The sequence below is a fragment of the Arachis ipaensis genome, chromosome B3 (assembly GCF_059453495.1).
Source record: "Arachis ipaensis isolate K30076 ecotype BB chromosome B3, ASM5945349v1, whole genome shotgun sequence".
In the NCBI taxonomy this organism is placed as follows: Eukaryota; Viridiplantae; Streptophyta; class Magnoliopsida; order Fabales; family Fabaceae; genus Arachis; species Arachis ipaensis.
Genome location: NC_142438.1, coordinates 140,322,808 through 140,349,489, shown reverse-complemented (window position 1 = coordinate 140,349,489; position 26,682 = coordinate 140,322,808). Strand labels below are relative to the sequence as shown.

General features: G+C 35.2%; 5 protein-coding genes across 7 annotated transcripts; 3 read left to right on the top strand and 2 right to left on the bottom strand.

The window, feature by feature from the left end:
• Positions 1-2,460: 2,460 nt before the first annotated feature.
• LOC107631850 (hyperosmolality-gated Ca2+ permeable channel 2.4) lies at positions 2,461-7,647 on the bottom strand. Of its 3 annotated transcripts, none has more exons than XM_016335420.3 (10): positions 7,214-7,647; positions 6,840-6,995; positions 6,657-6,720; positions 6,304-6,513; positions 5,605-5,793; positions 5,185-5,483; positions 4,259-4,535; positions 3,563-3,835; positions 2,950-3,183; positions 2,461-2,844 (listed from the first exon to the last, which is right to left on the bottom strand). In XM_016335420.3, exons 1-10 carry the CDS (start codon positions 7,492-7,494, stop codon positions 2,695-2,697), a joined length of 2,133 nt encoding a protein of 710 aa, XP_016190906.1. In that variant the 5' UTR covers positions 7,495-7,647; the 3' UTR covers positions 2,461-2,694. The 3 variants fall into 3 exon arrangements, with proteins under 3 accessions (XP_016190906.1, XP_020975406.1, XP_016190907.1); XM_021119747.2 differs by having other exon boundaries at positions 6,860-6,995; positions 7,214-7,615; XM_016335421.3 differs by having other exon boundaries at positions 6,860-6,963; positions 7,214-7,577.
• A 1,053-nt stretch (positions 7,648-8,700) lies between these two features.
• On the top strand, positions 8,701-10,443 carry LOC107631851 (uncharacterized). The gene is made up of 2 exons (XM_016335422.3): positions 8,701-9,441; positions 10,171-10,443. The coding sequence occupies exons 1-2, from the start codon at positions 8,908-8,910 to the stop codon at positions 10,258-10,260; spliced, it is 624 nt and encodes a 207-aa protein (XP_016190908.1). The 5' UTR covers positions 8,701-8,907; the 3' UTR covers positions 10,261-10,443.
• Positions 10,444-11,740: 1,297 nt separating this feature from the next.
• On the top strand, positions 11,741-17,117 carry VIK (VH1-interacting kinase). Its single transcript, XM_016335423.3, has 11 exons — positions 11,741-12,433; positions 12,519-12,593; positions 12,697-12,813; positions 13,436-13,530; positions 14,058-14,178; positions 14,268-14,347; positions 15,363-15,422; positions 15,647-15,768; positions 15,854-15,939; positions 16,024-16,139; positions 16,603-17,117. Exons 1-11 carry the CDS (start codon positions 12,125-12,127, stop codon positions 16,727-16,729), a joined length of 1,308 nt encoding a protein of 435 aa, XP_016190909.1. The 5' UTR covers positions 11,741-12,124; the 3' UTR covers positions 16,730-17,117.
• A 4,035-nt stretch (positions 17,118-21,152) lies between these two features.
• Positions 21,153-23,595, bottom strand: LOC107631854 (transmembrane emp24 domain-containing protein p24delta9-like). The gene is made up of 4 exons (XM_088510033.1): positions 23,232-23,595; positions 22,897-23,106; positions 21,575-21,651; positions 21,153-21,461 (listed from the first exon to the last, which is right to left on the bottom strand). The coding sequence occupies exons 1-4, from the start codon at positions 23,454-23,456 to the stop codon at positions 21,317-21,319; spliced, it is 657 nt and encodes a 218-aa protein (XP_088366159.1). The 5' UTR covers positions 23,457-23,595; the 3' UTR covers positions 21,153-21,316.
• Positions 23,596-25,035: 1,440 nt separating this feature from the next.
• On the top strand, positions 25,036-25,515 carry LOC148572620 (uncharacterized). Its single transcript, XM_088507658.1, has one exon. It carries the CDS (start codon positions 25,036-25,038, stop codon positions 25,513-25,515), a length of 480 nt encoding a protein of 159 aa, XP_088363784.1.
• The last annotated feature ends 1,167 nt before the right edge of the window (positions 25,516-26,682 follow it).

Here is a 26,682-nt window from a genome sequence, read left to right as displayed (position 1 = left end):
TCTACCAACATATGATAGCTATGCACACCAAACCTGCCAAGAAAAACTACAGCCAAGAAACAAGTGGTGATTTAGCTCCACATCTTTGTTACATAGATCACATAAGGTATCTTGTTGGTTAATGACTCCAAATCGACTCGGTCTCTCCTTTGTACTGACCCTACCGGTCAAAACGAACCAAACAAGCAACTCCACTCTTGGCGGGACTAGTCCTTTGTACGACGTCATTTTAATATGTACAGCGTGACAAGACTTGAGCCACGTCACTAATGACGTTGAGCTTCGGTAACGGAAGATACACGAGAGACTATATTGTGTACTTTTTTGAATCTAGAGAATCAAATTGCAGCAATTAAAAAGTTAAGGACCAAATCAATACAACTCGCCAATCTCATAAACCGAAATGGAGCTTAACTCGTGCTTAAGAGCTTAGTTTATAGTTGGTGCATGCTTTAAGTCTTAAGATTTGGCCTAAAGCATTAGCGCATCACAAATAATTTCATTTCAAAATCATTTTCCTTTGCGATTTTGTTTTTCACGGTATTTTTCAACCTGGCGGCAAAGACTAATCCATTGCCATTATGGACTGGAGTTATATTTAACGATTTACCGCTTGCTAATAAGTTACATACACAAAATAAAATTCAAATCATAACACTCACTTACGTTATGTAATATGCTGACACTGCATAATAGACCCGGAAGAAAAAGGCGTAAAGAAGCGACAAGGATACCCCAAGTGTCTCAAAATATTCCCTATTTTGGTGTTTTTCATTTGTTGTTTGCTTAAGCGTTACAGATTATTGCATAGAGTGATAATAGCGAGTTTTAATTTATTTTTTAAATTATATATGTTACTTTTTAAAATATTTAAAAATTAAAAAAAATTAAAAAGATGAATTAAGATTTTTTTATTTTTTTTTTCAAGATATATAATGTCTCCACTAGGGGTGGCAATGAGTAGGATAGGGTAGGATTTGGAGTTAACCCTAACTCTACCCGCGGGTTGAAATTTTTATATAAACTCAATCCTATCCTACCCGCGGGTTGAGAATATCTCAACCCTAACCCTACCCGCTCTTAACCCGCGGGTACCCAACCCTACTCGCGAGTTACAAAAAATATGCAACATTATTAGATAACTTGATGATAATTTAAAATAGAACTGACTTTTATGTAAAAAAAAGTTTTTTAAATTATCAATTAATGATTTTCTTTTAATAACTAAGGATCTTTTGCATTTAGTGAGAGGTCTTTGGTTCAACATCCACTTAGAACATATTTTTATATAAGTATATAACATATACATATATAGGGTGCAGATTGGTGGGAGTGGATCCTCTCCAGTGGAAGAAAAACTGGATGGTATCCAGTAGAAGATCTCACCTTTCATTGCATTCTCTCTCATATTTATTTCTGGTCCCACTTGTAGAATTAAAGGTGGGAGATTACACTTTATTCTCTCCCGTGACAAAAAAAATGGAGAGGATCCATTTCCGCAGATTGGTCGGGTAGGGTTGAGACTCAACCCACACCCTATCCGACCCGCACGAAAATTCTACCCGCACCCTACCCTACCCGCTGCGAATTGGGTTGGCAACCCTACCCGATCGAATGGGATCGGATTAGGTACCCGCAGATAGGGTACATATTGCCACCCCTAGTCTCCACCTTGGCCAAGAAAATAAAAAGTCTGAAAATAACTTTAATGAACTAGTGTTTGCATTAATGTGCACAGTGTGAGGGCAATCTAATAGCAGTTGTAACCTGATTCTGATACTATATGAAAAATTAAGTAGACTTAAATCAATCTCCAAAACTGGCTCAAGAAAAAAAAAATTGTTGCGTCACACATATGCTTTTATGTTTAGACAAGGTATAACTTTATAAAATGTATTTGGATATACTTTCGTTCACATCGTAATTGAGAGTCAAAAGGGAACGGTCTTTCTAGCAATGCAACTTGGTTTTGATTTTTGGCTAAGAAAAGTGCTAGAGGATCAACAGATTTTGTAATTTGTAGCCATCAATTAATCATTCGATTCGATGGTGTCTTTCATTTGGTATTTAATTTTTGTCAAACTTATCTTTTATAGTAACTATTAAATATTTAAATTTTTTTAACTTTTATACTTTTAAATTTAAAATTAATTATTTAACTTTTTTTAACAATTAGACAATAATTTTTAGACATCAGCAAACACCATAATTTGCATGCCTGGATAGCTATGTTGTATCTGTTTTTGCATTTTGGCTTTTTTTTAATCTGAATATTCATTACCTTTCTATGTTCAAAATTTTATCATGTTTTTTTCTTTTCGATTTCCTTTCTTCTTTTTCTTAATGCACTTTCTCGCTTAAAACACTAAGTTATGCAGTTTTTATAAGATTTATCTTGTTAAAGCTAAAAAATCACATTGGTGAACCTATTATGAGTTAAAAATTTGTGAATCTGAATCCTTTTGAGCAAGGAACTCATCAACCATACAGATTCTGCATATTTCTGAACGTAACAAATGAAGATTGGACAAATATTGTTAACTCTAATTCACAACAACTCTATTTGCAGTTTTGCACACAATGGCACACCTGCATTCCACTGTTCTAAGAAATAGTAATTAATTTCGCATCACATAGAGGAACAGCCTATACAACTGGACATAAATGAATGAATATTGTGCCTCAGTGTTGAACTTAAGATAATAGGGGATCGAATAGATCATCAGTGTTTGATGTGTATTGAAATGGCAGCAAAGCAGGGTCTTTATAAGCAATTACCAACTTCTTGTAAAATTCAGCCATTCTTGGATCATTTTGGTCTTCTCTGTCCTTCTTAATCAAACTCTGGAAACATAATCACAAATTAATATAATCTGCTTAGAACTGAGGACTAAATGCAGCAATGCAATTACTCTTCGAAAAACATAGGCTACAACACTTGACTCTTACCTCTGTAGAGTATGCGATAAATATGGGCAAGAATCGCTTTCGGCAGTACTCGTTAAAGAGAAGAGTGAGAACTGGTAGAGGAAGCATCCAGGAGGATGCTGGAGAAAGTTTTTTCAATGCAAAAATTCCCAGTGCAATCATGTGCATGAGTATCAGAGAGAAAATCATTGTATTGTGCACTGTAGGCCATAATTTCCCACCGGTTTCATACTTTGGTGCATATACATTTATAAACTGCACAATACAAAAGGTAGAGGATCAGCACAAGCTATATCATAGTGAATTTTGGAGAGTTGTATTCTCAACAAAAAAGCTACTTTAATGATGTTAGATTCCAGAATGGCAATGATATCATGGAGACAATGTTCTTATTAATTTAAAAACCACCCCACCCCTAATGGTTAAATTGTTAGGCGGAGTCTTAATAATGGTTTTATATCTAACTCTTCGTACATTGGAAGTAGGCTACTCAATATTTCAAAAATCATAACTATGCCTACTTACTATCCAAAGCAAGACAATTGATAATTGTCATGTATAATAGAAAATAAAGATAAAAGAACCTTCCTTCCAGAAGTAGATAGATAATATAAGCATACAAAGAAATGCTGACCTGGTTTCGATAAATGATGTATGCGAGACAGAGATAGGCCAATAGGAATGGTAAAATTAGTGGAGCTAGGAAGAAATATGTGATACCAAGAAGTCCAAAGAAAAGGACCCTTGGAACATCCCTGTGGAAAGGAAGAGATGGTACTTCAAATTCATCATCAGGACTTGAGAAGGGCCTTGTAATCAAACTGCCAAGTAGAGGAATTATCCGAAAGAGCTCTGATGTCACACTTGTCCATCCTGATGTGACAACATAAGTAATGAAAAAAGATGCCTACAATAAAACAAAGATTTATGGCATTAGAAACAAAGAAATAGAAAAAAAATAATGAAAGTTGGTAACTTGGTATGCAATTTATAGATCAACAATACTAAGATTTATAAAGAGTGATTTTAATATTTGAAGAGGTCACTTGGCAGTCAGGTTTAGGCATCTTGGTCTGTTAGATTAAAGATTTCTATTTCAAAGCGTTTGCCTGATTAAGTAGATTATTAAGTTTTCAATTTATTAAAAAATTAAATTTTCTGATTCACTCACTCACTCAGGATGAGAAAAGAAGTATAACGTTTGAGACATAATTCATCATGATGTTTCATTACATGATGCCGAAAGACATAGTTATCCTAACACTAGATTGCTTTACCTGACACAAAGCATTGTTTAATTCTGGCTATAACTCAATAGATATTGTCTAACCTGTGCTGGAACAGCAACTGCCAACCTCTCAGGAATGTGCTTTGGATCAAGGATGACAGATAGCAAGGATAAAAATGACCCAGAAAAAACAGTTGCAAGAAAGACGTTCCATACTGTGAACCATATCACTTTGTTGCATGCACTACTTTCTATATCACTATGTGAGATGTAACCTTGCATGGAGGTAAGGAACCCCATGATAGGAGGTACCGCTTTCAGAGACAATTGAAGAATAAGACTGGGAAGATATCCTGTGATTATTTGGGTAACAAATTTTCTGCAAGCAGATTCATGAAAGGTTCAGGAATTATCCATTAACAGATTAAAAGAGAATTTAATGTAAAGCTAGCATGCCTTCCTAATTAAGATATAGCATACAAAATTAAGGTAGTTACAATGAATCTGACTAGAAAGGATTAATCACAGATGCAGATTATTGAGTTTACAGAAAATGGTATCGACTGTCCTATTAGCAATAATTGAAATCACAACAGCATCAAGGAAACCTGGCAGAAAGCCTTCGAACAATTCATGGTGAATAATATACAATCAGATATCATCTTTATCAATTGAAAAATCCAAGTTACAAGCACAACCAAAATGTACTTCAAATGATGCTTTGGCAAGCAGTTCCTACGTGTGACAGGCAATTCACAAGCAATCAAGTTATAATGCAAGTATCAATTCATTAAAATTTTTCTTTCAGCGCAAACTGGAACACATGCTGATTTACATTATGCTTGTAAAGTGTATACTCGAGAGATAATCAACTATAACTTTGATCTAGTTATCATATAATCCTATTCTAGGACAATGGAACCTTAAGATGTGGGGAAACAAGATAGCAGAGTTAGCAACTTAGCATGACAAAGAAGAGATGAGCATAAACAATTACAAAAATATATCAGCAAACCAACTTCACTTACATGGTTAGAATACTTGTCAAGAACGGAAACAAAACTTCCAGTTGTTTGAGGTTGGTTAGGCCCTGTACAATCACAACTGGTATAAGGAACAAAAGTGTGAATAGAGTAGTTGCAACTAAAACCACCAATTTAGAAATCCATCTTCGCATGAATGATTCAGAAAAGAAAGGCCAGTAAACATCCCGAGGTTCTGGAGCTGGCTCAGCAATCCACTGGGTGGGATTGACTGATTGCTGCATATGGAAGGCAGTTGCAGCGGCATAACGAGACTTGAAGAACACAAACGCAGCTCGAGCCTCCTTGAACATTAAAGAAGAATGTGGATTCGATCAGACATAAGGAAAGGGAAATGAGATAACAAAAGATTGAAATAGTTCTAATATTATATAGTATATTAAGAATCAGATGGGTGGCACATACTTCTGTTGCCAGTGAATTCTCTGACTGATGCAATCTTACATTCTGTTCAATTTCGCCCAACTTCTTTCCATATTGATCTATAAGACCATCGTCTTGTCCAAAAAGTCGAAAATAATCACCTTGTTTATTCTTTTGGCGATTGTGTTTTCGTAATTGAGTAATCTTTTTATACAAATTCTTTGCTTCAATCTGTATTTAAGGGGAAACTCATATAATGAGCTATATAATTACTGCAAATAAAATAAGTACAACAAATCAAAGTCAACAGCATTGCTTCCATCTTTTACATACAATGACAAATAACAGGTTACCAGAAAAGATGCTAAAATCACTGAAGTTAATAGAATAACAAGATATTACTCGAAGATTTTGCCATTTTGGTCACTAAAATTGTCTCAGAGAGTTTCCCTTTTGGAACAATAATAATCACCTGGGATATCTCATTAATGTTTTAGACCTTCTGCAACATGAATCTCAATTGCTGGAATATGGAGCTTAAACATTATTAAGTGATTGAGAAGTGGAGAAAATAAGGGGAAATAGTAAACAAAGGTTTTGTATGATTTAAAATCATTTGATATGGAAAGCCAAAAGATAGATGGATGGGTTCACACACACTTAAAAATTTCCAAGAAATTGTAAACATAGAGAAAAGAGTAGTGAACAGAAAATGGAAACAAAATTCAACAGAAAGCTTACTAGGAGACTTCTGATTTTGTTTGTGCGACGAATGACCACATGCGACACATATGTAGATGGGTAAAACTCCCTAAAGAAGCTCTCAACACTGTCACTGATACCGTAACTTGAGGAGCTTGGAATGCTGCGAACCAAAATGGTGAACTGATGTGGCCGAGGATCCGATGAATAAAAATAAGAGAGTCTTTTCAAAGCTATGTACTTATATTCCTGAAGATTCAAATATAAATGAGTAAAGAGTAAGCAGTTGAATTACTGAATCTTGTACCAGCCACTACACCCAAATAGGGAGAGGGAAAGGAAAAACCTTATAAAGCTCTTCAGAATTATAGATATAGTATAGATGTGCTTACATGGTGAAGTAGTAAGCATATAAATCCAGTGAGAATATATACAGCAAAGAAATGAACCCACAACCTGAAATAAAAAAAAAAAAAAGCACCAAGGACCTCAATACAAGGCAAAGCGGAAACAGAGATAAAACCTGAATTTAAAAATCTACTGAATTCAAACTAGAATCACGAAGCAGTATTCACCAATTAGAACCACTGTTTACATTTGATATTGTGAACACATCCAATGAGTTGTTGGCGAAGTCAACAACATCAAAATCTTGCAGCTGATTTCCCCAGCAATTGACTGGAAGAAGCACAAAGATCCCTATAATCCCAGCAAAAGTAAATATTTTCAAACTGCACATTCAACAAATTACACAAACTGTTCAATTTATTCTTTTCTATTCATGAAGGCAAGCCATGGAATTGGAACCATCCTGCAACAGAGGATGTGCCTGCCAGTTGGAATTTTGGATAAGAAGAGAAGGCCTAGAAGAGTAAACTCATCAAGGCATTCCCTTCCCTCCAAGATCCCAACTCGCAAACACGCCGGAAGCTAAAGAATAATCTAATACCTGAACGTTATCATGCGCATAAACACAACAGCATCTAACCCTGACAATGATAAAAGTTCATCTTCAGAGAGCCTCCATGCTCTTGCAACCCAGTTGGAGAAAGGTAGTATTCTCTCTAGATTGAAACGTGGTATCCTCTTGGATGTTCCCTCAGCAAGTAGGCGCGGTATATAGACTGCATAGTTACTTGGTTGCTTCCTCAATATGGAGTAACATGCGAAGAACACTACACAGAGACCAGTGTTTATCCCAACGGATGTCAAGAGTGCAGAGATAATCATGTTCTTCAAGGGAATCTCGGAACTAGAAAGAGAATATCACAACACTTAAAAAGCAGTCTTCAAGTTCTTGGAGTTGGGTAGGTATGGTAAGAGTCTAAGATCATGCTATGTTATGTACCCCTGGAATCAATAAAATATTCAAAATAAGACCTTACAATTGTTTGTTTTATTATTGACTTATAACGCTGGTTGGCTTTTTTAATAGAATATAATTAACGACCAAGCAATCATATTGAAAAAAAATAGCAATTAGATTTTTAGTTTCTCTTTCTGAATTTTTAAATAAGTAGAAATTATTTTATAATTTTTGAATAGGTAAAATTTATTTAATTTTAGAAACATAAAAAAGTAAAAAAAAAAAAATCATACTAATCATTTATGTATAATGTATAGAATAAAATAATTTATAGAGTTAGTTAAATACCCTTAAAAAAACACTAATAAAAAAAGAAGGGGGAAGTATGAAAACATTCTTGTGGGAAAGGAAGAAAATGGCCTAACATGCAAGAAGCAAGTGACATAATTTGAAGAGAAATGTGAGAGGTGGGTTATTAAAATTTATTTTATACGTATATTTAATTACATAATGTTATATTAATAAAAATAATTATATTTTTTATTAATTACATAAATAATTATTTAAAAAAATTTATATGATTTTATGTAAAATATTTTATATTATTAATATATTTTTTTAATTTAATAATTAAATAATATATTTTATTTCACACTTATAAATATTTATGATTAATTGACGATAAAAATTAATAAATTTTGATATTTTTTTAATTTTATTGTGGTCACTCAGCGTGTACAGGTGTTAGCCAACGATTTAGGCGTATTTCAAATAATTCGCAAGATTTGGTCCCACTTCCACAGATTAAGGACACATGGTCACCACGCCTTCCCATAACTACAATGGAGGGAAGAGATGGGCCGCTTGACAGTTTAACTTGCAATTGATTGATGATACTGCTGCAAAATTGTGATCCCAGAAGGGTCCAATAGTTCAATTCTTTCGGCTTCAAAATTCAAATTCAATCATGGTTTCATCTTCATACTATTATTGATAATTATAATATTATAGGAAATATTATTTATATTAATGGAATACCTTGTGTGTCCTTTGGATACTTTTGAGATGGATGTGATAGAAAAATATCTGGCCCACCATATCCTTCAGTGTAAGGTAGTGAATTTTCCCCTACTAGAACAATCCTACAAAAGTTCAAGCCATCCAAAAATGAAAAACACCAAAATTACCAAGATATTTATCCACAAGGTTGATGCAGATATTTATGATCATCAAATAGGGATTAAGACATGCAGAAAATTGAAAGAAGATCTTTGTATTCAGTTTCAGCTCTAATAAGAAGTGAATGAAGCTTTGCACAAAATTGAACTCATCATAGCATGGATAACAGAGATTCAGAGGACATCAACGAATGGCAAGAAATAGAACCAGGTCTCAGATGGGGCATGGTGACGGTCAACGATGACTACCTTCAGGTTCCCGTTGACCAATCCTCTTCAACTGACGACCCTCCAATTCACCATCAACAAGCATCGTCGTCAGAAACTGTTTCGACGGCGGCGTCGGAGGACGACAACGGAGCTTCGTCGCCGTCGTCCGTTGAAGGTGATACGGCAGTGACGGCGGAGGCGCCTGCACCGTCGGATTGGAGGATTAGGGTTGCGAATGAAGGAAGGAAGCTATTGAAGCTGCGGTTAGAGGCTGCGAGAAACGGCGTCGTTCGTGTGGCTTCCATGGTTCGTGAATGTGTGGTGTGTGTGGGTACGTTTTGGTCAGTCACGTGCGTGTTTGGAGTGGCTGCGGCGGTTCTGGTTGCGGTGGTTTCCGTGGGGTTTCGGCGGCGGAGGAGGAGAAGGGTTGACCGTCGACGGAGCGTAGAGGAACTGGTTGATCTTTTGAGGGAGAAAGACGAGGTAAGTGTAAACATTTCTACGGCAAAGAGAGAAAAATAGTATTATTTGCACAATTAAATTCATATCTAAGGATATTTACCAAATTTAAGCATGTCAATAGATGAAGAAATACAAGTAGATTAAACTGTTATTGATCAGAAAATATTAATAATTTTGCATGTACTACTTTTAATGTCTTCTCTATTTTACTAGAAATACTTGTACACCTAGTAATACCATAAATTTCATAGGTGTATTGAATTATTTATTTTCGTATTAGTGAAAATATTTGTTTTTACAATTATTTTATGAGTGATCATTTAAAAATTTAAATTTGATTAGGTAATTGTGTAAAAAAATATATTATCAAGACATCAAATTAAAAGTAAAATCTTTAAATGTAGAGTACAAGTGTACAACACTTTTATCCTTTGATCTAATTAAATAATATAAACTTTAGATGTGTGTATTTTTTAACTTTTAGATGCTTAACATTTTAATTTTGTGTTTGTATTGACTTTTTTTTTTTCTAGCACTAAGTTACACCACTGATAAAGTTAGTTGGACTAATTCTTAAGTGCTTCAAATGGAAATTTTTGCTTAGTTAGTTCATCTCATTTTGGCACAATTGTTTGTCAGAAATAGATAACGACGATCCATTTTAACAGATGATTTATTGTGATCTGCTCTTACTTTAAAAGATATACGGTTAATGTGGAAGACATTACCCTAATTATATATCTGGTGCAGAAAATTGGGCAACTCTTGATTCAAATTGCACAATTGAATGAAGCATTGTCCTCACGTCGCAAGGTTCCAGTGCTCCGAATCAGCAGCTGAATATACATTGCAAGGCCAACCAGCCTGATGAGTTTTGTAGTGCTACTTTGGACTTTACACTTTAGTTTTCTTCTTTTTATATGAAAAACTGTATGTTATGGCTTGAAACTTGGCCGCATGTCAACGTTACATTTTAAGAATCTTATATTCTTATATAAATATAGTTCTATTTGTTATCATTAATTTGGTAGTTATTTTTTTCCCTGCACAATCTATAAGAATCAATAGTCAATATATCTAACCATTTATTACGTTTTCCATTTTTTGTGTTGATCGAACTGCTTTTTTTGGGGGTCGTGGATATTGTCATACATTCAATCGCATGACATGAATGGCTCCAGTTTTTTTTTTTTTTTTTCCTTCAGAGTTTATGTTTTTCTATTAATTCATCCATTAGTATATTGATAAGAGAGGCATATGTATACTATTGTTGCTTAATGGTTACGTTTAAAATTTGGCTTTCACGTGAAATTTGAAAGCTATTCTAGAAACCACCATTCTTATTAGAATCCAAAATTTGTGCACAAATAAATTTGTGAATTTGTTATATAATAGCTGTGGGTCGTGTCGTGGCTCACCAAAGAAGGAACGCCCTACTATTGGAACGTTTCGAATGAGGAATATCCGCTAGCTGCTCCTGCTACCAATACCATGTGCCAAAACTTCAGTTGGTGTCACCAATCTGCAGAATTTCCTATCGCACTTTTTCTTATTTGTGGGCTTTATTATTAAATAACGGCAACCCATAACAGTTTACTATTATATATGGCATTAGATATATCATGTAATGTCCGTTAATTGAAGTCAGATCTCATTCACTATTGGTCAATTTTATGGTATCTTATTTTAATGTCTAAATTATTTGACCTTTTTTTTAAGTAAAAAGTTAAATATTTAAGATTTATCAAATATTATTGATTTATTTATTTTAATAAAATAGACATAATATTAAAAGCACCATGGAATTACCTTCACTATTTTAGATTTATCAACTTCTTCCCGTCAATTAAAAAAACGATTTATCAGCTTTCGCACTTGTAAAGGGGTAATTATATATAAATGTAATTATTTTTTAATATTTATATATTTTCTTAAATTAATTTTAATATTCTGACAGTATAAATAAATATTTTTTGGTGTCTGACAGTATAAATAAATGTATATTATTATCTGATTAAAATTAATTTAAAGTTTAGTTACTCGCTGACGTGATAATGCATGAAAATAAGTAATTGTATGAACAAAAAGTTTATGAGCAATGCTAGGGGGCCAGCAACTTTTGTGATTGGTAGCCATCAAATAGCCATCAATGATGATCTAATAGTATGAGATTAATGTGAGATTTCATCCAATGACTCACCTTTCTCTGCTGGCTACATGCTGGTCAAAATTCAACAAAACTGTTGGCCCCTAGACTTTTCCAAAGTTTATTTCTGCGAAATTCTATCCTAATTCCTATGACGCGTGAATTATAATACATAGCGAGAAAAGTCAACGTCACCTTTTATTCTTTTATGTTTTTGACAACTAGGATAAGAAAAAAAAATTAAAGGAAAAAACACTTTACTTACTGGAATTAAAAAATAAAAATAGAGATGGTTTATCTGCTATCTGGAATGAGTTGATTCTACTGCAAGTTGATCCCTTCCTTTATGAAAGATCTCATTTGAAAAAGGTTACAGGATCTGCATATATAAACAATTGAACCCCACAATGCAGGGCAAAATTCTCGTTTCCTTGCTTCACACTTGATCTCACTATATAATATATAAACCCCAATTTCCCTGTTTCAGTTCATTAATATTAATAAATAAGAATAGTACACACAAATTTTAACACAAGCCGTCACTTCGATTCCGCCATCATGAGCTCCGGCGGCGATTCTTCCGGCGGAGGAAGCAGCAGCTCTGCCAACGCCGACAACAAGGAGAAGGACAAGCAGAAGGAGAAGGCTAGGGTGAGTCGCACCTCCTTGATACTGTGGCACGCGCACCAAAACGACGCCGCTGCGGTGCGTAAGCTTCTCCAGGAGGATCCTTCACTCGTCAAGGCAAGGGACTACGATAACCGTACTCCTCTCCACGTCGCCGCACTCCACGGATGGCTCGACGTCGCTAACTGCCTCATCGAGTACGGTGCCGACGTCAACGCTCAGGATCGCTGGAAAAACACCGTAATTCAATTCAATTCAGTTCTCCGCCCTCCTTGATTATGATTTGTGAGAATTATGAGATTTAGGTTTTTCTTTTGGTGCGCAGCCTCTTGCTGATGCGGAAGGAGCTAACAGGACTTCGGTGATCGAGCTCTTGAAAACTCACGGTGGATTGTCTTATGTGAGTTCCATAACTTCCGTTACTTTCTTGATTTTTGTGCAATGATTGATGGAAAACTTGAATGCGTGAATGTGGATGTGGTTTTTTGATGATGATGATGCAGGGGCAAAATGGTAGCCATTTTGAGGCGAGGCCAGTACCGCCGCCGTTGCCGAACAAGTGTGATTGGGAAGTTGACCCTAACGAGATTGACTTCTCTAACTCCTCGCGTATTGGAAAGGTTTCTCCCTTCACTTCACTCCAGCTACTGCCTTCTCTTTGTTTTAGTGCCAGTGTTCAATTGTCCCTGCATCATATAAAACTTAAGCTATGTTTCTGGCTTTTGGTCAGTTGTATTTTTGGTTGTTTTGTTCTAATACCCTAGATAATAGTTTATTCATTGAGAATTGGCATTAAATTCCTGTGATGCTTCAGTAGCTTGGGTGAAGATCAGAAAACACATGAACTCGCTTTAATTTCAGGTTGTCTCTGTGCTCTTGGCATTTCGTTGTTGTTTGAGTAACTGATCACCAAAGGGAAGTTTTTTGTGTTGAATTATTTAGGACTGAGTTATGGAAAGAGAGAGGAGATAGATACTTTGTTTATTTCAGTTGCTGAACTTGTATTCTTGTATGCATGAAGTGTTTCTTGGTATTATTTCTGTCTTTTTGCTAGCTTATGTTCATCCTTTTTCCCTTCTATGCACCATGTTTCTTGATGGTAGCTTTGTTAGTAGCTGCATGTTTTCTTCTGTTGTATGCATGTATTGTTTCTTGCTGTTTCTTTGTAGGGGATATCACTTCACTTGTATTTTTAAAATTTAGCTACCAATAAACTATGTTGGCATATGATATCTCATGCAGGGATCTTTTGGTGAGATTTTAAAAGCCTATTGGCGTGGGACTCCAGTTGCTGTTAAACGCATTCTTCCATCTCTTTCAGATGATCGATTGGTGATGTGAGTCTCTTTCTCGCATTTCTAGCAATTTCTCCAATTTGGTTGCTGCTAGTTTCTGGTTATTTATTATGTGAAGGTTTTGTGATGCCATGTGGTTGGTAAACCAGTTAAAACTAATGTCTAAGGATTTGCTGAACTGTTATCTATCCTATATCAAGTCTTACATGAGGCTATAGTGAACATCTCAACAAGTAATTGAACTGTTTTCGCTGAGTGCATTTTGTCTGGTTAAATTTACTTCCTATTTAGGGCCAAATGATTTCATTCGAAACCCTTTTGGTATTTGGATGTTATGCCTGTTAATGATGAATAATCAAAACTAAAGAAAGGGAAGGCTGGGGGAGGGAGGCACACACACACATACTTGTGAGTTGTGCTTAATCTGGTACTCATGCAGTAATAACTAATAAACCATAATATCTCTCTGCCCCATCTTTTTTATCATCTTATTTATCAATGACTTATTTGTCTCTTTATCTTTCATTCTTTGTCTGTGTTTATTTTGTGTGTGTTGATTTTTCATGCAGTCAGGACTTCAGGCATGAGGTCAATTTGTTGGTGAAGCTTCGACACCCTAATATAGTTCAGTTTCTCGGAGCTGTTACTGACAGGACCCCCCTTATGTTAATTACTGAGTATCTAAGAGGGGTACGTGAATGACTATAATATGTTCCAATTGTTGACTCTGCATCCAGTTTCTGGCCTAAATGTTGAACTTCTGTTTCATTCATTGATAGGGTGATCTTCATCAGTACCTCAAAGACAAAGGTTCATTGAGTCCTTCAACAGCTGTCAACTTTTCCATGGATATTGCCAGGTATGATGCCTTGCCTTCCTTTTCCTTTTTATTTCTGCTATGGTGCTATTCTTAATACCATTTCACAAAAGATAAATTCATAAATGAAGGATAAGAAATCATCTTATCTTTTAATAATTTAAAAATAACTGAAAAAGGAAACAGAATGAGAACTACTTGGCTGAACAATTTTGGTCAAGAACTATGACATTGTGCTTCAACTGTGGATGCTACTTCACCACATTTCTGAAAGAACCTTTCTCTTTTATTTCTTTTAATGCTGCTCAAATGCAGGGATTGGCACCTTCAAAGATGTCTAAACCTACTTATCAAGAGTATTTTGAATGCTACTAATCAAATCCCAATCCCGTGAAAGTTTGGGATTCCCCGTAAATGGATATTGTCAAACCTAATGCTTACGCTCCTTACATCTCACTGCTATCAGTATGCAGTGAGCTGTTTACCTTACCATGATTTCTGACTATCAACCAAACCTTCATCCTAAGGATTAGGATATGCTACAAAGCAAACATTCAAAGACTGGTTTCCAACAGATATTACATGGCTGTTTTCCTGTTAAGAGATATGGAACTTATCTTTTAATTCTAGTCAACCTTTATTTTACCAAGGGAGTTAGGGAGTGGGAGTGGGAAGCTGAAGTGGGAGGTGTTAAGACCTCCACTGAGAAATTGCAAGTGAATGTCAAGCAAGTGGACTTGCTTTTGTGTTAGTAGTTCAGGGCTTGCAAGGAATTAAGCAAGTAAACAGCTGCGTGCGGAAGATTATTTCACAAGTTGACTTTGAGAGATTGAGATTTTTTTATTACCGATGCCTCAGTTAAGTAATCTGAGCAAATCTTGTTTAGGAAGATGTCCACCAGAAACTGCTGATGTATAGCTTTGCCAATTTCAGAGCAAAGCATCATGTATTTATCATGCTGAGATCATGGCAATAAAAAATGTATAAGCATTTGCAGAAGTCCGCTTCCCTTAATCAAATCGTTTCAATAATCTATATTTGTGGATGTTTTCTGCAGAGGCATGGCCTATCTTCACAATGAACCAAACGTTATAATTCATCGAGACCTAAAGCCAAGGTACGTTGGTCAATTGCCTCCTATATATGAATGTTATTTTAGCATGGATGACCTGCCACAGACAGTATAATCTTTATTTATGTATTAATTTTAAGTTTTAACAAATTGAAACAGAATTTGGTTTTCTTCCTAGATTGACTAAATTTTTGTCACAAAGAGCATGCAGCTGGAATATGGATTTCTTTATGCTGAAATTTGAATTTTGTTACATGCTAAAATTTCAGGAATGTTCTTTTGGTCAATTCTAGTGCCGATCATTTAAAAGTCGGGGATTTTGGATTGAGTAAAATTATCAAGGTCAAAAATGCTCATGATGTATACAAGATGACCGGTGAAACAGGGAGCTGTGAGTATTCTTAGAAATTATTTTAAATTAATAGTCATTCATATGCAAAATTTAATATAATTTCTTTTTTCTTGGATATATAAAGACCGTTACATGGCTCCTGAAGTTTTCAAACACCGAAGATATGATAAGAAGGTTGATGTGTACTCCTTTGCAATGATTTTGTATGAGGTAATTCAGCTTGCTTAAACATAGGAGTTTCTTGTGATATAAATTTGAAGCTAGTTTTGATTCAGTTATCCTTGTCTCATTTAGATGCTTGAAGGTGAACCCCCTTTTGCAAGTTATGAACCTTACGATGCAGCCAAACGTGCAGCAGAAGGACACAGACCTACTTTTCGGGCAAAGGGTTATACCCCCGAACTGCAAGAGTAAGTCATATATTTCTTCAATCCAATTTCCTAGCACCCAAAGTAGAGACTCAGTTCTGGACATGATATCAGACTCTTTGACCAAGGGGTCAAGCATTTCTGTTACCATTATTCAGTGAGCTGATCCTGCATTTTTGCCTATTCATCCTTCCTGACACATGGAGAACACTCAGAAACTATACGCTTATTAAAGTTACTATTGAACTTTTCACATGAACTGATCAACTTAATAATCAACTTCTGTATTCTTACCCTCCTTTCATACATGGAGATCATTAAGAAACTACACGCATATTCTTGCTGCTTAGAACTTCCATTTTCATCAAATATGAACCAGCTCATTTTTTGCATCCGTACAATTAGAGGTTCTAGAAGTTGCAATCAGCATATATTTGTTTTGTTTACATAAACCACTTTTGGCCTCTAATAAGTAATCCATGGTCTCTGATTTGATTGTTCTTAGGTTAACGCAACAGAGTTGGGCTGCTGACATGAATCAAAGACCTTCATTTATAGATATCCTTAAACGGCTTGAAAAGATCAAGGAAAATTTACCTTCAGATCATCACTGGCATTTGTTTACTTCATAATTGTCTAATAGCAATGATATGTCCAGAAATTCAGATTGGTTTATTGGCCAATACCATTCCTGTGGTTTGGCTTCTCTGTTATTGGATTTATGGATTGGTGGAGCCAACGGGAAAACCTAAAAAGTCACCGGTGGTTAACCAAACAATATCAACTGTTTTGTATTGTAATGAGCGGGAACAGGCGATGTTGATATTTTTTTTTTTCCTGTGATTTGTTTCCCTATTGCTTTTTTTTTTTTTTTTGTACCTTTTTTCATTTTTATCTCATTGATGCTCCCGTTCCATTCAGGTTAGCATATGATAAGTGTAATAAGTTGTATACAAACTGTTCGAGGAATTAGGCCAAATCATACTATCCACTATTCGATGTTATATCTTTTGTTTAAAATCTACTGTTTCCATCCTTGGATATTTTTTACCAGTTACAAAATCATGTGGTATAGATACCAGCATCATGTCTCAGATTGTCTTTGTAGAAGTTCTATTTCGCTGGTTTCACGTGATATTTCATGTAAAGTAAAATAATGCAAACAATGGATTAGGAAGATTATGACTTATGAGCAAGTATCCCCAAAACGCAGCTCCATTCTTATAATAGTTAAGCCACAAAATGCATGTCGCAAATTCGATCCTTTATTATTAGTTTATTACTACCTCGAAATTATCATCATTTTGATATTTTAAATAGGGCGAACCCGTATGATCTTTGGATTGGATTCAATATCCGTGTTTTTTAAGTTTAACTATATGAATCAGATCTTGAATATATCTATAAAATATATTAATATTTAAAAGTTTATTTTTGTTAAAAAGATTAATAATTTTTTTTTAATTTATTTAAACATGTTTACTTTTAAAATATTGAACTAAATATCAAATTGGTACTCGAAAAATTATAATATTGACAAAATTGTATCTGATTTTTATTATGGACAAAATGGTCGTCGAAAAATTTTAAAATTTGACAAGTATACCCTTGAATTCGCTGGAGTACATCTTCGACGAGTACAATGCTGACCTGGCCACTAATGACCTAGCAAAAAAATCCCAACCCTAATCCCTCCCCTCCCCACCCCAACGCCCTCCCCACCGTGTTGCTGCTTTTGACGCTTCTCATGGTTTTAGTTTCAGTTTCGGGAGTGGGCAATAACTACGGCACGCTAGGTATCCTTCCATCACCAAAGAAAGTAGCACGAATTAATACTCAAAATGACCCCTAAAATTTGGGGACATACTCAATTTGACCTCCCGAAATTTTAATTGACTCAATTTGAACCTCCAATTTTTAATAAGTGACTCACGTTATCCCTTCTGTTAATAGCCATTAACGGCACGCTTACCAAGAATGTTAAGTGACACGTGGGCCTGACACCTAGCCTTATTAAACGACGTCGTTTCCTCCTTGGCTCGTAATCTCTCTTCAAGCGACATCGTTTTAGCCATTTTGAGTTTAAAATTCAACAACACTTCATTACCAATGATCAAACCACTCAAAACAGAGAAACTCTTTTTCTTCTTCTTCATTCTCTCGCATGCACCATACTGTGGAAGATTAATGTCGCTGCTAGTGTAGGTAGCCGGCAAAGCTCGTCGCACGCGTTTCCGTTTGCTAGCACAAGGAAGAAGAAGCTGCGCACCACTGTTTCTCCGAAAAAGGTTAGTAACGCAAGCATTCTATGTTTGGGTTCAATGTTATGTTTTGTGTCTTCTCTTGGTTGGGGTTTACAAGCCATTGATTTGTGCTCTATTTGATGTTCAAATGGATTTGGTGAATTGTGAAAGAAGATAGTTTTAGTTATTGATTCTCTTCTGTTAGGGTTTTTTTTTTTTTTTAAAAAGTTATGATTAATGTTAACTGTGTTACAGAGAAAAAAGCACATCCAAGTTAATGAATTCTACCACTTCTTTATGTACCAGTTTCTCCTTATAGATGATTTCAATAGCTGAGCTTTTACTGTGATTAGTGTTAACTGTTTTTTTTTTTTTTTTGACAAATTACTTGGTTAAGTTTTTTGTAATGATATTTTTTTTAAAATATAAAATGAAAAATTCATCATGAATGAGTAAATAGATTATGCTTGTCAATGTGATAATACGTAAAATTGTGTAGCTATTGTTACAGGAATAACTTTTGTATATGAATTTTTATATTTTTTGTTCTGAAAAAAGATTGCTTGGCATGTTAATGTAGAGTCATCTGATGCATGATATAAAAAGCCTTGGATGTTAAAGTTAAATTGTTAATTGTTTGAATTATATTTGTAGATGGGTGATTTGATAACCATTGTCTATCATCACGGAGGCAGCTTTGTTACAAAGAATGATGGCAGTGTAGTTTACGAAACAGACAATACGGATGAATTAACTGAACTAGATGAAGATAGATTGGATGTATTTTCACTGAGGGATTACTACAAAGAATTCGGTTATGCTGACATTGTTGAATGTTGGTGGCTTATTCCTGGGAGACCTTTAAAGAGTAGACTAAGAGCACTTTCACATGACAAGAAATTGTTAGAAATGTGCTATCTTGCAAGAATGAACCAAGGAAAAGTCCACTTATATTTTGAGCATGGAATTTTCCAACCTCGTGATGATTAAGTACCTGAATTAATAGAGTTTACTCCCATTTCTCCTGAAGAAGACAAGAATGCACCTATCACCACACCAAATTCAACAGAAAGCTCAAATGATGTCTCAACTAACAAGAGCCTTCAAACAGTAAAAAGTCTAAAACTGCAACAAAGTTAAAGAGGGTCTACAAAGAATTTACTTGTATCTACTGTAGTGTTAAAGGACACATTAAAAGAAGTTGTACTCATAGAAATGCTGATGATATTGCATGTGCTCTTACTGCAGCAGCAGCAACTGTTGTAGCTAAATCCAAATTCCAAGATGGAGCTAATGCAAATTCAAGAACTTACATTATAGTTTGGACATCCAAAAAATGGTCTCTCTGGATTTGCTTCTGTTCTAGACCAAAGAACGGGACGCATTCCACAACCACACCAGTGTAGAACCTTTCCAGCTCTAACTCGATTTGGATTCCTTCCCAAACTTCCATGAATGAGACCTGTTGCAGCTTCCAGAACCTTAGCTGGTGCTCCTCATCATCTTCTCCAACACCCAAACAACGATATCAATTTGGAAATTTGACACTTGTTAGGATTTTATATTCATTAAAAGGGGGGCTAAATTGAGTCTAAAAAAATTTTTTCCATGTCAGCAAAGTTTTATCAGGCCACGTGTCACTTAACGTTCTAGGTAAGCATGTCGTTTATGGAGATTAATAGAAGGGCTAACGTGAGTCACTTATTAAAAATTAGGAGTTCAAATTGAGTCCATTAAAATTTTAGGAGTCAAATTGAGTCTGTCCCAAATTTCAGGGGTCATTTTGAGTATTAACTTAAAGTAGCACGGCTTCTTCAGTCAACACTCATCGACAAGGTTAAGATCTATGACTCTAACCCTGAAATCCTCCAAGCTTTCTCCAACACCGCCATTGACTTCATTGTCTCCCTTGAGAACTCCTGTGTCGCCCACATCAGTTCCGACATCTTCGCTGTACATTCCTGGTTCTCCACCCGCATCCTCCCCTTCCAATCCGCCATCTCCGTCGTCGCCATCGCCATCGGCAACGAGTACCTCACCACCACCGTTGACAACAATGATGACCACCTCGACGCCAACGGCCTCGACCGCAAGATTAAGGTCACAACGCCGCACAGCATAGCGGTTCTCGCTTCTTCCTTCCCTCCTTCCTCCGCCACGTTTGCCATGAACCTCGTTTCCGTAATGACCAACATTATTACCTTCTAAATTGGTATTTATTTCTAAAATATTATTAAACATACATTTTTTTTAATAATAATAAAATATATATAATAATTATTAGTTCAAATAAAACATAAAAAAATATTTATGTATTTTTTTAGATTTGTAAATATGTGAATGCCTACATGAAATGTAATCTAATTTTATTAGTGTACATATCAGATCGATATTCGTAATTTTTAAATTCGGATTCAGATAAGCTCGGCAAATATGCTAATTTTAAAGGTTAATTTGTACTCTACCCCGTAAAATATCAAATAAAAAAGTTATTCTCGTTTTATCTTTTGTTAAAAAATTACATAGCCGACATATTACATTTCAATTTAAACAATATTATCACCTATAAGTATTTGGAAAAGAAAATAATAATGATTTAAATATATGTTTAATCCTATTTGCTGATGTTACATTAGCATTTGAATTTGCCACCTCCACACTTAACAGAGCACATTGACTGCAAAATCTAAAATAGACTTTAAATTTTAGAGCAAAACTAAAAAAAAAGAAATTTAAAATAAAAACCAAAATAATAAAGCAGATATTTTATTGAGAAAGGTTCTCGGATTGAAGAGCATAAGCTTCGTTTGGGTTTTATAAAAAAAAATTCAAGTTGACGTAAATTTGATTTGCATTTATCAAAGGTAACATTCTGAAAGACTTTACAGAATAACATTATGCTTATGCTCTGGATAAATTAAGCCGGTATATGTTACAAGAGTACACTAGAAACATGTAACAGCTATTAGCAAAATTTTAGATGAGTTTCTTTTTCTCAAAGAAGGACTTCAAGTGCCATAGCTGCAATCCTGCTACTGATAGGCACACTATGAGCGAAAGCAAACTCAACCAGAACATTCTTGTATTCGTTGTTCTGTTCAGCTCCTGCATTTCTTCTTCCCTGGAAAAGATATATAATGTAAATAAATAAGAGAGCATGAACAATGCTTGTTAAAATATACTGCCAATGTGAATTGAATTAAGAATTTACAGAAAATTGTCATGGTTTTTAACCTTCCGCGAAGATAGAACATCTCGTCATGAATGGAACTAACAGTTTCATACAGCTTTTTTAGCTCCAGCTCCATCACCTGGTAAATGTGAATGAAATCAATATAAGAAATTTTACTTGTATCGAACATAAGGGGAAACAAAAGAAGCAAAAGACTAGTTTTAAAAACTAATAGAAGATCGGTGTTTTCATCGGTTGGTATATGTTTCAAATCAAATGACAAGTGGGTGAAACGAGGAGGGTTTGCGCACGTCTGGATTAACTCAAGTATAGGGCAAAATATACAAGGAAAAGCACATAAATATTTGGAGTTCAGCAATCAACTCTCCCGATATTGATTGGGCTTGTTGCAAACATTTTACATAGCCAGATATACTGTTAAAAAATAAAAAGAGGAAGGTTGTGTTAAGCCTTCAACAGCCAACGCAAAGCATTGTTGAATATTTATGATATGGAGCTGGAGTTTAGCAATCATCATCTAGGAAAGCCAGTCATGTCGATAAATTTAAGCCCAGAAGAAAGACACCATTGGCACTTAACAAACGAATATGGGTTTTGCTAAGGACACTAAAAGTTTACAAGAAAAAACAAAAGATGAGTTATAGAATAATATAAGAGGATATTTGCAAAGATGATTTATTGTCACCATTTGATATACCATTAGTCAAAAGTTTACATGATTATAAGCTCAAAAGTGCAGTTCTAAATCTGTATCTCTTGTCCCAAATACAGATACATATACCTTCTTTTCCATTTTCTTTTTTTGGATAAAATACCTAAGCAAGTTGAGCTTCAGCTCAGATAGCATGCATTCTCACACCAGTATACGTAAGTAATAGAATGACTAAAAAAAGAGAGAACAACCTTGCATTTCCTTTGGCTAATATGAGCAACACAATCATAAACACTAAATTAGAAGCACAAATTGATATCCAAAACTACTTCAGTTACTTGTTCAGTCAACTGAGTTTATCTATAGAGCACACACAAAGAACCAAGCATGCTTCCAACAAAATCATCTGGAACTAACACAAGTACACTACAAGGCAACCTATCCTCATAATCTTAACATAGCCAAATATGCCACTTTCACATAACAGAACATAGATTAGCTGAAATCAGCTCCCCTAAGAAAATCATTTCTTGTATGACATTCAGCTGGAAACTAGATGGAACATAAACAGTATAGGGGGCAGAAATCATCCTAGACATAAAGGATATTAAAAAGAAACAACACTCAACTCAATAATCGATTAATGTTAGGAACATATTTATCATACAGAGGGTTAAGTGATACACAGTATCATAGAAAATAGTAACTCACATCAACTTGGCCTTTCTTAGCAACATTGGACCAATCCTTGGCAGCCACACCGGTCTTCCATTCAAAATCAACTGTCATAGTTGTGGAAGGGTTAGCATCCGCAGCCCAAAAACATGTCATGTAATCTCCAGCTTCAACTGCCACAAACGCAAAACCCCCCTGCTGAACTTTTTCTCCATAGTGATAGTTGTTCCCATAAGACGATGTTACCTAACCCCAATAAAAGAAAAAAAAAATATTTAAAAAAATCACCCCATTAACTAAAAACAGCTCAAATTGATCCAAATCACAAGAACCCAATACTGGGCATGAAAAAGATTGGATTTTTATATTACCCTAACGGTGACTCTGTGTGAATCAGGCAAAGGGTAACCGTCGTTGTGGTTGACGACGGAGTACTTTCCGACGGTCATGGAATTGCTCTTGATTTCCTCGGAGATGCATTTGGTGTGACTGGATTGGAGGTCGAATCTGAGGGATTCGATCCTCGGAGAAGAGAAGAGCAACGAAAGGAGAAGGAGAGAGAGGTGCAAAAGAGGCTTAGGGTTCGAACAAATCATCGTCGTCGTAAAAGAAAAGATGCGGTGGAAGATTGAAGATTCGGATGAAGATCAAAAGAGGTGAAGTGTGGAGAGTTGCGAGAATTAAAAACGGGGCATTCAATTCAAGTTTCCAACTAAACCAGCAACGAGGCTCGTCAAACTCTGGTGCCTACGTGGTCGCCTTTCATTGGAAGACACACGTATCATTTTGTTTATTTTATTTTATTCGATAAAATTTGTAATTAATGCTCAGTTCCTTTGACTTCTCTAATTTATCATTTATGACATAACTCTTTTCTTTTTGTGTATACTATTTATTTTGATGAGAATTGTTATATTCATGACTTTAATATTAATCGATTATTTGTGTAAATATACTTTATATAAATATTCAATTATATATATATATATATATATATATATATCACTTATTGCTATATAAGTAAAAATATTTTGAGATTCTTGCGATCAATAAAAAAATTACAATTTTTATTCTCGAAAATGTAAAATATTAACAAAATTATCTAAAAAATAAAATTAATATTCGCATGAAATATAAATTTTATTAGACAAAAATACTAAAATTTTAAATTTTTATTAACTCTTTAAAAAATGTATTTAGTTAGAGAAAGTATAGAGAGCCAACTTCACTCTTAAAAAAAGAGGTTTAATTACTTTGTTGGTTCCTATAATTTCGTAAAATTTTCAATTAGGTTTCTATACTTTTTTTTTCTTTTAATTGAGTCTTTATACTAATTTTTTTTTAATTGGGTCTTTACAATTTTTTTCCTTTTATTTGGGTCCTTGTACCAATTCTTTTTTTTTTAGTTGGATCCCTATAAAATTAAGCCAATTACTACTAAGAAGGACTTAATTGAAAAAAAAATTGGTGCAGAGACCCAATTAAAAAGTAAAAAAGTATAGGGACCTAATTAAAAATTTCACGAAACTATAGGGACCAACAGAGTAATTAAACAAAAAAAATTGTATAATCGAAACTAAGAAACAACCTTCACGCTAATTTCTCTCAATGTCTCTCTGAATCACTCACTGTTTAAAGCCACCACCATGAGAGGTGAATTTGTCCGAAGAGCACATTCAAGATTGCATGATTCAAGAAGAGAGGATGACCAGCTGATTAGAGCAAAAAAAAAGTGAGAAAGAATAATAAAGGGAGACGTTTTTCAGGGGAATCCTCGATGGTTCCAAGGGACGAAGAATGGATGCATGGGAATACAAAGGAGAAGCAGAATAAAATGCTTCTCAATAAGTCCTTCAGTAAGGAGGTTGTAAGCTAGTAATGGAGTTTGAAAAAGATGACTCTTTCTCAAAGTCAGGAGAAGAAGACTCATAGAAGGATCGGGTTATGGATTGTGAGCAAAACATGGAGGATGGTCAGACCAAACAAAGAAGTCAAAGATCAACGAAAAAATCACAAAGCCCATATATCATAATTGAGAAGATAGATGGAATCTTTAATGTAATGATAAATGATACGGGACTGAAGCAACTGAGGAATCCCTAGTGGAAAACTTTGATTGTCAAGCTTTTTGGGAGGAAAATTTCCTTGCCAGTGCTCACCAGAAGACTTGAAGCAATGTGGAGCAAACAAGAGAGCATTGAAGTGATAGATATTGGGAATGACTATTTTATTGTGAAATTTTATTCCCAAAAAGACTTGGACTATGCATTAACTGAAGGACCCTGGAGAATCTTTGATCATTATCTAGCTATAAAGTTATGGAAACCAAACTTCAACCCTATTGAAGTTACAATAAACAATATAACAGCATCAGTAAGACTTCCAGGCTTGGCTATAGAGTATTATGAAAAAGAAGTTCTGAAGAAAATAGGGAATATTCTGGAAAGAACATTAAAAGTCGATACAAATACAGCAAAGAAGAGTAAAGAAAAGTTTGCAAGACTATGTGTAGAGTTAGACCTGACTCCCCCGCTAGTGTCACAATATGCTATTAATGGGGAAAGATACAAGGTTGAATATGAAGAACTCTATAACATACACTTCCAATATGGAATGGTAGGCCATGAGAAAATAAACTGTCCACAGAAAGCTTAGACAGAAAAGAGTAAAAAAGGAGAAGAGGTGATGATTGAAGGAGAGGGAAGCCATAGAAGACAAGAGAGGCCTCAGAGTCCATGTGAGGAGGGCAGAAATGAAAACACAAAATATGAGAAGGGTAAGAAAGTAAATGTAGAAGAAGACAGTGTGTACGGACCATGGATGGTAGTACAAAGGACGAATCGTGGAGGGAAAAAAGCAAAAGCTGCGGGTGAAGGTAGTGGAGGTGCGAATGGAGCATCTAGAAGGAATCAGAATATGGAAGGAGGTACTAGACTTGCTATTTTGAGTGAGATAGGGGAATCCCCTATTATTGAAGAAGGTCCTAATGTGAATAAACAACCATCAGACAAAGCCGATCGCAATAAGAATGTTACACAACCCATCCCTAATATTTCCACAAAGAGTAAAGAGAAGGACCCATTACAAGGAACCTTAGTAGTTGTTTCCTCTCAAGGCCAACAAACCCAGCCCTTGAACAGATCCTCTAATGCCAACATTAAAGCTATCAACCAACCCAAAAAACACAGCCCTTTAATAGATCTACTTCTGCCAAGCCAAGCTCTAATAACCTGACCTAAAACCAAAACCAAGTTCTTCTTCTCATTTCTAAAACCTGGACAACAACCAATCCCACAAGAGTGACCCCACACCTGTTTTAATCCAGAAACCAAACCAAGAGTACAACTCTAACTAGACACAGCTCAATAACCACCTTGACTCAACCTTCAACATCAGGAATAACCCTTTTTATCACCAACCTTGGCCCTAACCTTTCTTTTGACTCTTCACCCAAAAGCCAACCCTTAAACCTTTACATTTCCTCTAACATGGAAGACGAAACCATTCCTGAAATAGTGGAACCAGATGAGGTCATGGACGAACAACAACAACCAGACCCAAAGCCTCCTGATCTAAATTCCATCAATACTAAAGTGTTGATTGAAACAATGAGACATTATGAAGAACAAAGAATGACTTCTAACCCACCACATGCAACTCTAGTGCAAAAGGGGGAGGAAAATGTTTCGATGAATGAAGAAGAAGTAGTTGACATGCATGAGGATGAAGAAGCCATGCAGATGGAAGATTAGGTAACCCTTTCGTTGCTCTCTATTTTCTATGAATATTCTGGTTTGGAATTGCAGAGGGGCGGCGAGTAAA

What these genes read in the sequence shown, in the direction of transcription:
- LOC107631851 (XM_016335422.3), top strand. Translation starts at nt 8,908, where the DNA reads ATGGATAACAGAGATTCAGAGGACATCAACGAATGGCAAGAAATAGAA. An exon ending in TTTTGAGGGAGAAAGACGAG is followed by an intron (nt 9,442 to 10,170) that starts GTAAGTGTAAAC and finishes TATCTGGTGCAG; the next exon opens with AAAATTGGGCAACTCTTGAT.
- LOC107631854 (XM_088510033.1), bottom strand. Translation starts at nt 23,456, where the DNA reads ATGATTTGTTCGAACCCTAAGCCTCTTTTGCACCTCTCTCTCCTTCTC. An exon ending in CTAAGAAAGGCCAAGTTGAT is followed by an intron (nt 21,652 to 22,896) that starts GTGAGTTACTAT and finishes CACATTTACCAG; the next exon opens with GTGATGGAGCTGGAGCTAAA. An exon ending in ATGTTCTATCTTCGCGGAAG is followed by an intron (nt 21,462 to 21,574) that starts GTTAAAAACCAT and finishes TATCTTTTCCAG; the next exon opens with GGAAGAAGAAATGCAGGAGC.
- LOC107631850 (XM_016335420.3), bottom strand. Translation starts at nt 7,494, where the DNA reads ATGATTATCTCTGCACTCTTGACATCCGTTGGGATAAACACTGGTCTC. An exon ending in CAGTTGCTGTTCCAGCACAG is followed by an intron (nt 3,836 to 4,258) that starts GTTAGACAATAT and finishes GTTTTATTGTAG; the next exon opens with GCATCTTTTTTCATTACTTA. An exon ending in ACATCATTTATCGAAACCAG is followed by an intron (nt 3,184 to 3,562) that starts GTCAGCATTTCT and finishes TGTATTGTGCAG; the next exon opens with TTTATAAATGTATATGCACC.
- VIK (XM_016335423.3), top strand. Translation starts at nt 12,125, where the DNA reads ATGAGCTCCGGCGGCGATTCTTCCGGCGGAGGAAGCAGCAGCTCTGCC. An exon ending in GACCGGTGAAACAGGGAGCT is followed by an intron (nt 15,769 to 15,853) that starts GTGAGTATTCTT and finishes GGATATATAAAG; the next exon opens with ACCGTTACATGGCTCCTGAA. An exon ending in TATACCCCCGAACTGCAAGA is followed by an intron (nt 16,140 to 16,602) that starts GTAAGTCATATA and finishes GATTGTTCTTAG; the next exon opens with GTTAACGCAACAGAGTTGGG.
- LOC148572620 (XM_088507658.1), top strand. Translation starts at nt 25,036, where the DNA reads ATGTGGAGCAAACAAGAGAGCATTGAAGTGATAGATATTGGGAATGAC.